Source organism: Mobula hypostoma, chromosome 11 (assembly GCF_963921235.1).
Source record: "Mobula hypostoma chromosome 11, sMobHyp1.1, whole genome shotgun sequence".
Lineage (NCBI taxonomy): Eukaryota > Metazoa > Chordata > Chondrichthyes > Myliobatiformes > Myliobatidae > Mobula > Mobula hypostoma.
The window spans coordinates 38,974,258-38,989,390 of NC_086107.1; the positions used below are offsets into that span (position 1 = coordinate 38,974,258).

General features: G+C 42.6%; 1 protein-coding gene across 3 annotated transcripts in view; it reads right to left on the reverse strand.

Moving 5' to 3' along the window:
* znf143b (zinc finger protein 143b) overlaps positions 1-15,133 on the reverse strand; it is a 65,706-nt gene that overhangs the window by 39,485 nt on the left and 11,088 nt on the right. For all 3 annotated transcript variants that reach the window (XM_063061857.1, XM_063061858.1, XM_063061859.1), the window contains 3 exons: positions 10,463-10,573; positions 9,653-9,745; positions 8,991-9,074 (listed from right to left, as the gene is read on the reverse strand). In XM_063061857.1, the coding sequence (XP_062917927.1) occupies positions 8,991-9,074; positions 9,653-9,745; positions 10,463-10,573 (288 nt within the window). The remainder of the gene's footprint in view (positions 1-8,990; positions 9,075-9,652; positions 9,746-10,462; positions 10,574-15,133) is intronic.

Genomic DNA, 15,133 nt, shown 5'->3' on the forward strand with positions numbered 1-15,133 from the left:
GCTTCTTTCGCCATTGCTATTCTGTATTTGATATCTGTGTCACATCTGCCATTACTTGTTATTAGGCTGCCAAGATATTTGAATTTGTTGACTTGTTTGATGTTTGTATTTCCAATCTTGATCACACATTGTGGGATGTTTGTCTTTCTGGAGATGACCATGCTTTCTGTCTTCTTGGTGTTGATTAAGAGGCCTCTGTGATTACTTTCTGCTGCCACTATAGTGAGTAGTTCTTGAATTTTGTTTCTGAGTTAGCTATTAGTATGATGTCATCAGTATATCTGATGTTATTCATATTATGGCCTCCAATTGTGAATCCTTTGATGTCTTTGATACTTCTCAAGATATTTTCACTATACAGGTTGAATAAGTCCGGCAAAAAGACACAACCTTGTCTGACTCCTCTCATGATATTCACATACTCACTCACTTCTCCTTCTATTCTGATGGATGTTGTCTGGTCCCAGTATAAGTTTCTGAAGAAACGTATATCTTTCCCATCTATGTTAAGATCTTGAAGCATTTCCAGAAGATCTTGCCGTTTGACAGTGCCAAAAGCTTTTGTATAGTCAATGAAACATAGGTAGATGTCTTTTTGTACCCGGATGGCTTGTTCACAGATCATCCGTGGCATGAAAATTGCACTTCTGGTTCCAGTGTTTTCCACAAAGCCACATCGTTCTTTACTGATTTCTGGTTTTATACAGCATCTTGCTCTCATCATGATTACTCTGAGAATAATTTTTGCCACGTGGCTCATCAGGCTTATTGTACGATGTAACTCACATTCTGTTGCTCCCTCTTTCTTTGGAAGTGTGATGAACACTGATTTACTTAAATCATCAGGTATCTCCCCATGATCATAGATTTCTGTTATTTTCTCTATTCCAAAATCTTCTAAGGCCAGTATCATTTCAACATCGATGTTGTCTGGACCAGTTGCTCTGTTATGTTTTGTTTTATTTACGGCTGCTCAAATTTCTGATTTTAGAATGCTAGGTCCTTCAAGATTCTTCTTTACGTTCGGTTTTTCTCCTCTTTGGTCTTCAAAACGTTCTTTTATATATTCTGTCCATCTGTTTAGGATTTCCTCTTTGTTCATAATTAAGCTGCCATCTTTTGTCTTGATGCATCCACTTGTTGAACAAGGTAATTTCTCTGTTAGTTCTTTAATCTTATTGTGCATCAACTTTGTTCCAGGGTTATGAGTTTGTAGCATTTCTACCTCTGAGCATTTCTCATTTAGCCATCTGTCTTTAGCTTCTCTGCATTTCCTTTTTATTGTCTTATCAAGTTGTTTGTATTCTTCGTTGTCTTAGTTTGATGATCTGTTTTTGTTGCATCAATTGTATTATATCTTCAGTTATCTATTTCTTCTTACTTTTCCGTTCTTTTCGTGGGATGATTTCTTCTTTTTTTTTGTAATTTATTTTTTATTGAGTGTCATCATCAAACAAACATTTCCATAAGATGTATTTCAGATACTGTACATATATATCATATAATCATATTGGTCACAAATCTCCACATAATATTTATCTGAAGTATACTCTTATAGAAAGAAAAGGAAAGAAAGAACAATCGAAAGAAGAAAACTATGTACAGAGTAGGGAGTGATTTTTTTAACAACATATTTATTGATTGTGAGAATAAAATCAGGCCTATAAGATGTTATGTAGTTAAACCATTTTTTCCAATATGAATAAAATTGTTCCAACTTAAGATTAACAGATGTTGTTATCTTCTCCATTTTGTAAATGTCCACTGTAATTTCCATCCAAACATTTAAAGTTGGGTTCTCCTGAGATAACCATTTCCTGGTCAGGGTCTTTTTACCAGCCACCAGCAGTACATTCATTAAATATTTATATTTATCTCTTTTCAACCATTCTTGAGGTATATACCCAAAATATATGGTCTTACTCTCTAAGTGTATTTAACTGTTAGTATATCATTGAAATTTGCAGAATATAACTTAATCGATCTACTCCATGAACAAATAAGAACCAAGAAAAGTGAATAATAAAAAGGAAGGTAAGGAAGGTGTGGTTCCAAGGCTGGGGTCTCTAGATGACCCTGGGTTGGGCTAGAAGAAAAGTCTAGCCGTGGGGGATAGCCCTTCTACCTGTGGGTTGAGGGCCCCCGCTGCAGCACCTATAAAAGTAAGTTAAAAAAAAAAGCTATGTCCATTACACAGAAATGATTTCCCTGTGTATTCCTCCCATGTATATATTCTCATTTAGGTGGGGGAAAAGGAATGAATAAATGATTTTTAAAAAAAAATTGAGTAAAATAAAATCCACATTATAACGCGTATTTCTCGAGATAGGTATATCACTGTCTATTTTTGCTTCTGTTTAGTTTATCAGCACTTTTAAAGTTAGCTAAACCTTATGGCTCTTCTGGAGGAGGTAAGGGCTGCCCTCGGAGAACTGAAAGTCTCTTCCTAATATCCTTCTCTCGTCCTGCTCCCGTCCCCTGCTTTCTAGCTTCTCTTACTATTTCCCCAAGCAGTTCGGGATAACCGCTCAGCCAGAATTTCCCTTGGTTTGACCACGCTAATGGGCAGTCCTCTGTTCTTCATGTCTGTAGTCGCCTCTTCCACCATCTGATATAGTTGTATCCCTTCTTGGTAAAATACCCTCAGTTTAGCAGGGTACTGGGTTTGGAATTTAATCTTTTCTTGCTTTAATATTCGTTTCGCTTTGGAATATTCCTTCCTTTTCTATAGGACCGCCAGGGGGTAATCATGATCGAAGTATATTAACTTCCCATTCCAAGACATCCTCTTCTTACCCCAGGCCCTTCGTAGAATCTCCGCCTTGCTCTTGAATTGAAGGAATCTAAGTATAATGGAGCGCGGTTTATCTTCTCTGTCTCCGGGAGACCGCTGAACAAGCGAATGATGCGCCCTTTCAATTTCAATCTCCATAGTCTGAGGAATCTCCAGCGCTTCCCACAGCAACTTTTCTCCAAACTCCATCATCGACAATCCCTCCGCTCCTTCGGGAACATTATAAATCCTGATATTTTTCTGTCGCAATCTCCCCTCCTGGTCAAGCAATTTACTTTCCCGTTGATTTAATATTTTTTTCGTCTTACTTAGTATCTGTTCCACGTTTTGCACGCGATCTTCCATCTTCTCAATTCGAGTCTCTGCCACTGCTATTTTGTGATTGACGTTGGCGAGCTCTGACTTTATATCATTGAGTTGCTGCTTTATTTCTTTTTGGACTTCCCTTATCTCTTTCAAAATCCTTATCACATTTGCCGCTTCGCCTGCACGAGGCCCATCGTCAGCCTTGCCACCACGTGCACGTGTAGGAGAGCGGCGCACTGCACGTCTCTCTTCCATAGGCTCCGCAGTGGTGCTTTTTTTATCTCCATTCTTTCTTCCCATTCTTGCCCCCCTTATCAATTCAGATATTTTCGAAAGATCTTATACTTGATGGAATAACAGGGCAAAATATGTGTTTTTCCGGAGGAGCTGTTGATTTAAGCTGCCATTCTGAACGATGATGTCACCGGAACCTGGGATGATTTCTTTTGCAGCTGAAACCATGGATTCCTTCAGTATGTCCCAGGAAGATTTGCCTCCTTCATCCTGCAGCAATTGAAAACAGTTTTTCACCTTGATTGTGTATTCTGTTTTCAGATGAGTGTTATTTTGTAGTTGTTGATAATCCAGTGGCTCTGATCTTTTTGGTTTCTTTAATTTTCTCAAATTTATTTTCAAGTTGTGAGTAACACAACCGATGGTTCCTGCTTCTCAGATGCTGAGCAGTAGATCCTTTTAATAGGACAATGTTCAGGGTCACCCGTCTTGTAAAGACACTGCATCGGAAGCAAGCAAGGGGAAGCTACTTCTTGTATTTTATCCCTAGTACAACCATGGTTAATACATACACAAATGTAAAAGACAACAGTGTAAATGGCAGCCCACTTCCAAATAGTGCGGACACCTCGCTCGGTACGGGATATCATGTAAACAGACAGGTGAGCCTGGATCATCGTACCACTACTGTCCGCAAGAACAAGAGACTGCAAATTGCCACTTGGAATGTTCCAACCCTGCACCAAACTGGTAAGCTAGAAAACATAAAATTAGAAACCAAGAGGCTAGAAGTCAGCATCCTAGGCCTAAGTGAAATAAGATGGAAAGGCACTGAAGTATTCCAATCACAACAACTACAAGATGATATACTCTGGTGGAGGTAAACATGAAAAGGGTATTGCGATCATCTTAAGACAAAGAAACATCCAAGAGCCTGCTAGGATACTGGCATATCTCAGACAGAATGATGCTGATCAAACTAAGAGGACAACAAAACAACATCTCTATCATCCAAGTATATGCACCCACAATGGCAAGCTCAGAGGAAGAAATTGATGCCTCTACCTAGACAAAGAACTAGAAGAATGCAAATCACAAGAAGCCATCATAGTCATGGGCAACTTCAATGCAAAAGTTGGTGAGGGAAGAGAAGACCATATTGTTGGAGACCAGGGATTGGGAGAAAGAAATGAAAGAGGAGAAAAGCTTATATCATGGTGTAAAACAATCAGATAATCACCAACACTTGGTTTAAACACCATCCAAGAAGGAAATGGACATGGAGAAGCCCAGATAGGAACAACAAAAATCTAATCATAACAATCAATAACAGATTCAAAAACTCGATAAATCAATCTTAAAGCTACCCTGGAGCAGACTGTGGAAGCAACCACGTACGAGCCATTTGCAAAATGAAAATAAAGATGAGAAAATTAATGAAACCAAAAAGATCAGAACCACTGGATTATCTGGTCCGTACTCACTGGAATTTAGAAGGTTGAGGGGGACCTCACTGAAACCTTTCAAATGTTGCAAGGCCTAGACAGAGTAGATGTGGAAAGGACGTTTCCCATGGTGGAAGGGTCAAGGACAAGAGGGCACAGCCTCAAGATAGAGGGACGTCCATTTGAAACAGTGCTGCAGAGAAATTTCTTTAGCCAGGGAGTGGTGAATTTGTGGAATTTATTTTCACAGGCAGCTGTGGAGGTCAGGTCAATGGGGGTATTTAAGGCAGAGCTTGATAGGTTCTTGATTGAACACGGCATCAAAGGTTATGGAGAGAAGGCTAGGGCCAACTCCATCATCAAGACAGCTGACCCCTGAAGGGCAGAGGAAACACAGAAGACCAAAATCAACTTGGCACCGTACCATAGAGGCAGAAATGAGGACCCTGAACCACACCTGGGGCATAATAGAGAAGATAGCCAAGGACAGACAGAGAAACTTCATTGCTGCCCTAAACGCAGCAGCGTAACAAGCAATAAGTACCACATGTAGAACTAAACGAGGACCAGTAACCACTTGATGTCTTCTATAGCTTGTATCATCAATTATGCTAATCATCTAATTCCTGTGCAATGGTTGTCCATCTTAAGTTTAAAAACTAACTTTGTTTTTGATTCTTATTTGATTATGACAGAAAGAGAACCCCCATTTCCCTGCAAGTCTAGGTTCTTTTACTATCACTTGAGTCAGCAAACCTCATTTAACTTTGCAACCAAAGTGCAACATTTTCAGCGTGCAGCATTCTCACAGTATTACAGTAGTCAAAATAGATCATATACTCAGATTCTTAGTTGAGTTTGAGCCTAACTTTTGATTCATAAGCATGTGGTTACCATTAATTATAATAAATTGGTATTATGCTACATCCAGGTCACAAAGTATCACTCAAAACTGATAACTTTAACTTTCTTTTCTTATTTTAGGTTCTGTAAGTAACTTAGAGAACAAAAGCTAGCTAATGATTGTCTCCAAAATAATCTGAAGTCATCAACTATTGACAGTTGAAACCCATACCAGAAGAGGCTAACTGAACTTTCCCTAATCCCACTATCTTTTGGCTCACTACATGATACCATAGTGCCATACTTCATGTCTTTTCAGGTCTAAATCAGAATTATGATCTATACAATGATTTCAAAATACTGACCTGGATTTTGTGATAGTAAGGACAGAAGTGGTACAGATCACTGCTATTACACTATAACTGTGACACTGACAGCAGTGAGATTTTCATATGTTTAGTCTAATTTAAAAATCTTACAAACTCTGATAATGACAGTGTGAATTCCACAGCTTACGCAGTTTGCAATCATTACTTTTTTTTCTTTTCCAGATTTAACATAAATTGCAAGATGAGAGTTTAGATCTTATATGAAGTAACACACATAAAAGTTGCTGGTGAATGCAGCAGGCCAGGCAGCATCTCTAGGAAGAGGTGCAGTCGACGTTTCAGGCCGAGACCCTTCGTCAGGACTAACTGAAGGAAGAGGGAGTAAGGGATTTGAAAGTTGGAGGGGGAGGGGGAGATCCAAAATGATAGGAGAAGACAGGAGGGGGAGGGATGGAGCCAAGAGCTGGACAGGTGATTGGCAAAAGGGATACGAGAGGATCATGGGACAGGAGGTCCGGGAAGAAAGACAAGGGCGGGGGGTGGGGGGGGGGACCCAGAGGATGGGCAAGGGGTATATTCAGAGGGACAGAGGGAGAAAAAGGAGAGTGAGAGAAAGAATGTGTGTATAAAAATAAGCAACAGATGGGGTACGAGCGGGAGGTGGGGCATTAGCGGAAGTTAGAGAAGTCGATGTTCATGCCATCAGGTTGGAGGCTACCCAGACGGAATATAAGGTGTTGTTCCTCCAACCTGAGTGTGGCTTCATCTTTACAGTAGAGGAGGCCGTGGATAGACATGTCAGAATGGGAATGGGATGTGGAATTAAAATGTGTGGCCACTGGGAGATCCTGCTTTCTCTGGTGGACAGAGCGTAGATGTTCAGCAAAGCGGTCTCCCAGTCTGCGTCGGGTCTCGCCAATATATAAAAGGCCACATCAGGAGCACCGGACGCAGTATATCACCCCAGTCGACTCACAGGTGAAGTGTTGCCTCACCTGGAAGGACTGTTTGGGGCCCTGAATGGTGGTAAGGGAGGAAGTGTAAGGGCATGTGTAGCACTTGTTCCGCTTACACGGATAAGTGCCAGGAGGGAGATCAGTGGGGAGGGATGGGGGGGATGAATGGACAAGGGAGTTGCGTAGGGAGCGATCCCTGCGGAATGCGGGGGGGGGGAGGGAAAGATGTGCTTAGTGGTGGGATCCCGTTGGAGGTGGCGGAAGTTACGGAGAATAATATGTTGGACTCGGAGGCTGGTGGGGTGGTAGGTGAGGACCAGGGGAACCCTATTCCTAGTGGGGTGGCGGGAGGATGGAGTGAGAGCAGATGTACGTGAAATGGGGGAGATGCGTTTAAGAGCAGAGTTGATAGTGGAGGAAGGGAAGCCCCTTTCTTTAAAAAAGGAAGACATCTCCCTCGTCCTAGAATGAAAAGCCTCATCCTGAGAGCAGATGCGGCGGAGACGGAGGAATTGCGAGAAGGGGATGGCGTTTTTGCAAGAGACAGGGTGAGAAGAGGAATGAGTCGGCTGGGGTGATATACTGCGTCCGGTGCTCCCGATGTGGCCTTTTATATATTGGCGAGACCCAACGCAGACTGGGAGACCGCTTTGCTGAAAATCTACGCTCTGTCCGCCAGAGAAAGCAGGATCTCCCAGTGGCCACACATTTTAATTCCACATCCCATTCCCATTCTGACATGTCTGTCTACAGCTTCCTCTACTGTAAAGATGAAGCCACACTCAGGTTGGAGGAACAACACCTTATATTCCGTCTGGGTAGCCTCCAACCTGATGGCATGAACATCGACTTCTCTAACTTCCGCTAATGCCCCACCTCCCCCTCGTACCCCATCTGTTACTTATTTTTATACACATATTCTTTCTCTCACTCTCCTTTTTCTCCCTCTGTCCCTCTGAATATACCCCTTGCCCATCCTCTGGGTCCCCACCCCCCCACCCTTGTCTTTCTTCCCGGACCTCCTGTCCCATGATCCTCTCGTATCCCTTTTGCCAATCACCTGTCCAGCTCTTGGCTCCATCCCTCCCCCTCCTGTCTTCTCCTATCATTTTGGATCTCCCCCTCCCCCTCCAACTTTCAAATCCCTTACTCACTCTTCCTTCAGTTAGTCCTGACGAAGGATCTCGGCCTGAAACGTCGACTGCACCTCTTCCTAGAGATGCTGCCTGGCCTGCTGCATTCACCAGCAACTTTTGTGTGTGTTGCTTGAATTTCCAGCATCTGCAGAATTCCTGTTGTTTGCGTTTTTCTTATATGATGTAGTACTTTTGTTTTTGGACTTTAGATTTTGCTGTAATTGTGTTCTTTTCTTGTACAATTCATGTATAATTTATGCTTAATTGACATTTTCTTCTTAATGTGTGCCTCTAATATCACGTGCCTGTAATGATACTGCGTTTTTCTTTGCACCTGTGCATAAAGGTAATTGTGCATATGTCAATAAATTAAACTTGACTATTTTCATAAAATAATCCAAAACACTTAAAAATGGCTTGGCACGGCAATAAAATCTCATTTAAGTTTCATCTAGCCAAGGATAGAATTTACAATTATGCCACCTTATACTTGATATAAATGATTACACTTGATAGTTACATACATCTTTTATGATTCTTGGACACTTCCAAATTTTTAAAGCTCAATTTTTAAAGGACCAGGCACACAGTTACTGTCAACCCTTGAATTTTCCACGTTAAGTTATGTTGGTGAAAATTCATAAGTTTCTGTCAATGTTGCAGTGTAAAGATACTAGCTGAATGCAAGGTCCCACTCTGAAACCATGAGGTATTAGAAAACAAGTAATTGCCACAAATACTGCAGAATATTTGGGGATACTTATTTTCCCTTCAATGGGAAACAATGTCAGTGACTGCAAATGCAAAACCAATAAGAGAGCAGCAAATGTTGCTTTTATTATTTTAAGAATTATTCATGGTTAACAATCAGGCATCCAGCTGCTGCCGAAGTTCACCTATAGCAAGATATATAGATTTCTTGAGTACACCATTATATTATCGCTCACCTGGTTTTGGTACTGAAACATGTTGTACATATGCTGTAGAACCATCCTCCAGTTGAATAACCTGTCCATCAATCAACTTTCCATCTGCAATAGATGATTCCCATAATCACACAATACATAATAGAGTCTTTCAAATGTAGCTGTCTTACTGAGCCATATAGATCAGGAAGGCAACCACTAGTAATAATCAATCAGGTCTGAGTCATCTGCTTTCAGTTAAGAACAAATGGGGTCCAAGAATGGGGTGCCATCTGCACAGTAAGATGATATAAAGAAAGTCAATTGTATTTTTTTTCCTCTCCTAATCAGTAAACACCTACAGGAAAGGGTCAGATGTGTTTTAATGCCCACATCTACTGAATGAGATATGGTTGGTGCCTCTGGGATTGAACCCCAAGAGAAGGCTTGAAACAGAAAACAAACAAAATTGGGAAAGGTGGGGAGGGAGGTGGTGGGGAAAGGTAAGGGGTTATACTTTATTTTTCTATGATGAGTACATATTTCCTCAGAATTCCTGCATGTTAAAATATATTGTTTAATCTCAACTTAAAATACCTATAGAGTTGGAGGCAAAGTCATGCCAATGGACAAACTACGTAAAATCCACATTCATTAAACAATAGAACTGTTGCACAAGAGAATATTGCTAAGAAAATCTACACCTTTAGGATTGTGTTGAATATATGCTGTTGTGCCATCTGCAAGGGTAACGGCTTGTAAACTCACACCATCCATATTTTCCAATCGATCACCATCTAAATAAAAAGATTCATTACTGTTCTGGATACATAATGTACAAAACAATGCATAGAAATCCAACATCTTTCTCACTATATCTATTAACACATGAAGTAAAGTGACTGAGAAAAGGCCATTGAAGGAAATGAGAAAAAAAAATTCTTTTGTCTTTGCCTGTTAAGTTGATTCATTTAACATACTTTTCCTCAAAAGAGCAAATCAAAAGATTATGCCGCTGCCATTTTTACTGTTGACTACAGGCACTCGACCTTGTATGTCAAATTCCACTCCATTCATGAGGAGTTTCATCATTCTCCTTGGAGCATGTGAATGAAATCAAGAGTTTGCCTAAAGCATAAAGCCCGTTTTTCACTTATCTTCCTGAGAAACTGTCAAATATTAAGTTGTCAATGGATAATGTTTTTCCCTTTTCTTCTTTCACCAGTTCAATCAACAATGTTGATGGTATTGCCCAGACAACTGGAGAATAGACTTATGAAAGACATACATTACAGCTAAAAGAACTTTGCACTGAAAGAACATAATTGATACTAACATTTATTTATTTGGATGTAAAATTTTAAACAAGTGAATATAACACCTGCCGAGATAAAACACACTGTATATTATTTAGAATAGTATAGTAAAATATGCTTGAAAGTTCTCTTATTTTTCCCTGCTCAATGTGAAAATATTCAAAAACATCAGAAGAGGCAAGTGTTATAACAATTTACCTGCTACTGCTACAGTTTCTGTCAGGCACAGTGTGACATGTTGACCATCACCCACTCCCTGGAATTCTGCCATACTCTGGGCTTCTCTGTTTATTTGTGCCAATAACATATCTAACAAAATAACACATGAATTAGGATTTCATTGATTAACAAGAGCAAGTCAAAATCTCATCATAGATAAGCAAATACGAATTGTATATTCCTGGTAATTATACTCAGGCAGAGATACAATGATACCTTCTCCGCAAACTGGTTGGCACCTCATGGAAAGCAGATACTACACCTCTTACTACTTTATCTTTTGCCATCTCTACCCAACAACAGATTAGATTAGATTCAACTTTATTGTCATTGTGCCGAGTACAGATACAAAGCCAATGAAATGCAGTTAGCATCTAACCAGAAATGCAAAGAATAGTGTTATTAACAAAATAACTGCAAATAAAAAGTAAGTGCTACAGCACACAAATATAAAAATATTGAGACAGTACAATATGGATGCAATACCGCTTAGTGCTGTGATGAGAGGTTCAGCAGGGCACAGCCTCAGGGAAGAAGCTCTTCCTGTGCCTGCTGGTGCGGGAGCAAAGGCTCCTGTAGCGCCTACTGGATGGGAAGAGAGTAAAAAGTCCATGGTTAGGGTGAGATGCATCCTTGATAATGCTTTTCGCCCTGCCCAGGCAGCGCTTATGGTAGACATTCTCAATGGTGGGCAACTGGGTGCCAATAATCCGCTGGGCAGATTTCACCACACGCTGAAGCGCTTTGCAGTCTGATACGGGACAATTGCCATACCACACTGAGATGCAGTTGGTGAGTATGCTCTCAATGGTACAGCGGTAAAAGCTCATCAGTATCCTGGGACAGAGGTGAGCTTTCTTGATGCTCCACAGGAAATGAAGGTGCTATTGCGCCTTTTTGATCAGGATGGAGGAGTTCAGGGACCAGGTGAGATCCTTGGAAATGTGGACACCAAAGAATTTGAAGCTTGATACACGCTCCACTACAGCTCCGTTGAAGTAGATGGGGGTGTGAGTGTGGCTCCTAGCATGCCTGAAGTCCACAATGGTCTTCTGGGCGTTAAGGGCCAGGTTGTTGTTGGCACACCATGCGGCCAGGTGCTGGACCTCGTCCCTGTAGGCCGTCTCATCATCCCCTCTGATCAGGCCAACCACCGTGGTGTCGTCTGCAAACTTGATTATGGAGTTAGAACCATGTACAGGAACGCAGTCATAGGTGAAAAGGGAGTACAGAAGAGGGCTCAGCACACAGCCTTGAGGCACACCAGTGTTCAGGGTGAGAGTGGAGGAGGAAATTGAGGTCTGTTAGTCAGAAAGTCCAAGGTCCAATTGCAGAGGGATGAGCTGATAGCAAGCTGGCGAAGTTTGGCAATCAGCTTGGAGGGGATCACAGTATTGAATGCCGAGCTAAAGTCAATGAACAGCATTCTGATGTAAGAGTTGGGGCTGTCCAGGTGGGTCAGGGCAGAGTGAAGTGCCGTGGAGATGGCATCCTCTGTTGATCAGTTGGTGCGATAGGCAAATTGATGGGGGTCCAGGGTAATGGGCAGACAGAATTTCAGATGTGATAGAACCAGTCTCTCAAAGCACTTTGCAATGATGGGGGTGAGCGCAATTGGACAAAAGTCATTCAGGCCCATGGCAGTGGAATGCTTCGGCACTGGCACGATGGTGGCAATCTTGAAGCTTGTGGGGACAACTGCCTGGGCCAGGGACAGATTAAAAATGTCCGTGAAGACCCTGGCCAACTGCCCTGCACAGACTCTGAGCACACAGCCAGGCATTCCATCCAGACCAGCTGCCTTCCGTACATTCACCCTGCTCAGGGTGGCGCGAACATTGGAGGTGGAAAGTGAGAGAGGCAGTTCACCAGGTGGGAGATCCGCTTTGAGGGTGACCTCCTTGCACCCAAATGGAATTGTAGAGTCATACAGCATGGAAGACACTCCTGCCCAACTTGTCCATGCTGACGGTGTTACACAGTCCCATCTGCCCGTGTTTGACCCACAGCCAACAGATTTCCTGTCCATGTACTGATCTAGATGGCTTTTACACGCTGCTAATGTGTCCACCTCAACCACTATTTCTGCCAGCTCATTCCAAATATGAACCATTGTTTGCGTGAAACAGCTGCCCTTGACCTCTTGCTTCTGATCTTAAACCTATGCTCTCTAAATTTTAGCAACCCCTCCCTGAGAAATTGACTATGCACTTTCACATCATATATGACTCTCAAGATTTTATATTGATCTGTCAGGTCACCCCTCAGTCTCCTATGTTCTAGGATATAAAATCCTAGTCAACACACAATCCCCTTGTAACTCAGGCCCCCAACTCCAGGCAACATCCCGGTAAAATTTCTGTGTGCACTATTTCCAGTCTAATAACATTGTTCCTATTATAGCATGCCCAAAACCATTCACGTTTCACTGAAAACCAGTCTGGACTTGGAGTGAGAGGCGCAGGTTTTAAAAAGAGCTTTATTCACCAGGATGCTAAAAGGAGCCAATCTGAAAATTAATATAGAGCATTATAGCACAGTACAAGCCCTTTGTCCTACAATGTTGCACCAAACTTTTAACCAACTCTTAAGATCAGTCTAATTCTTCCCTACCATATGGCCCTCCATTTTTCTATTATCCATATGTCTATCTAAGTTTCTTAAACATCCCTAATTTATCTGTCTCTATCACCACTCCAGGCAATGCTGCTCATTAGTGATTGACTAGCCAATTAGTTAATTAACAGCAGCTTATTAAACCAAGCGGCTGTTTTGGAGCAGCCAGTGTTTGAATGAGGAGCTGAGGATTTCGCTCTAGAGTCTTTGTCATGAAGAAATAGAGTAAGTGACTCAAGTATTCACAACACAAGATTCATAAACTAATTCATCACGCATGTATTCTGGTTCTGAATCAAATCACTCCACCTCATATTAGGAGATGGACTTCAACAAGCAAACTGTTCAGGAACGTATTTCAAACCTATGCATACCTCTGTTCAATTATTGTTGAATAAACAATATCACAACAGTTAATGCTTGGTTAAGGATGCTTTGGCAGGGCATAACAGAGGAGGTCCCATGGCAAGAAGACTACAGCTGACATCAACCACACAACACCTCAACACAACACGCATGCAGAACTCGTTGACTTTATTAACTTTGCCTCCAACTTTCACCCTGCCCTCAAGTTTACTTGGTCCATTTCCGACACCTCCCTCCCCTTTCTAGATCTTTCTGTCTCTGTCTCTGGAGACAGCTTATCCACTGATGTCTACTATAAGCCTACTGACTCTCACAGCTATCTGGACTATTCCTCTTCTCACCCTGTCTCTTGCAAAAATGCCATCCCCTTCTCGCAATTCCTCCGTCTCCGCCGCATCTGCTCTCAGGATGAGGCTTTTCATTCTAGGACGAGGGAGATGTCTTCATTTTTTAAAGAAAGGGGCTTCCCTTCCTCCACTATCAACTCTGCTCTTAAACGCATCTCCCCCATTTCACGTACATCTGCTCTCACTCCATCCTCCCGCCACCCCACTAGGAATAGGGTTCCCCTGGTCCTCACCTACCACCCCACCAGCCTCCGGGTCCAACATATTATTCTCCGTAACTTCCGCCACCTCCAGCGGGATCCCATCACTAAGCACATCTTTCCCTCCCCCCACTCTCTGCATTCCGCAGGGATCGCTCCCTACGCAACTCCCTTGTCCATTCGTCCCCCCCCCATCCCTCCCCACTGATCTCCCTCCTGGCACTTAGCCGTGTAAGCGGAACAAGTGCTACACATGCCCTTACACTTCCTCCGTCACCTCCATTCAGGGCCCCAAACAGTCCTTCCAGGTGAGGCAACACTTCACCTGTGAGTCGACTGGGGTGATATACTGCGTCCGGTGCTGCCGATGTGGCCTTTTATATATTGGCGAGCCCCAACGCAGACTGGGAGACCGCTTTGCTGAACATCTACGCTCTGTCCGCCAGAGAAAGCAGGATCTCCCAGTGGCCACACATTTTAATTCCACATCCCATTCCCATTCTGACATGTCTATCCACGGCCTCCTCTACTGTAAAGATGAAGCCACACTCAGGTTGGAGGAACAACACCTTATATTCCGTCTGGGTAGCCTCCAACCTGATGGCATGAACATTGACTTCTCTAACATCCGCTAAGGCCCCACCTCCCCCTCGTACCCCATCTGTTACTCATTTTTATGCACACATTCTTTCTCTCACTCTCCTTTTTCTCCCTCTGTCCCTCTGAATATACCTCTTGCCCATCCTCTGGGTCGTCCCCCCCCCCCGTCTTTCTTTCCAGACCTCCTATCCCATGATCCTCTCGTATCCCCTTTTGCTTATCACCTGTCCAGCTCTTGGCTCTATCCCTCCACCTCCTGTCTTCTCCTATTATTTTGGATCTCCCCCTCCCCCTCCAACTTTCAAATCCCTTACTCCCTCTTCCTTCAGTTAGTCCTGACGAAGGGTCTCGGCCTGAAACGTCGACTGCACCTCTTCCTACAGATGCTGCCTGGCCTGCTGCGTTCACCAGCAACTTTGATGTGTGTTGCTTGAATTTCCAGCATCTGCAGAATTCCTGTTGTTAACTTTCTTTTGATGTCCCATGTCAGTTTCTAAACTGGGTCAGGCCTCCTTCCAATC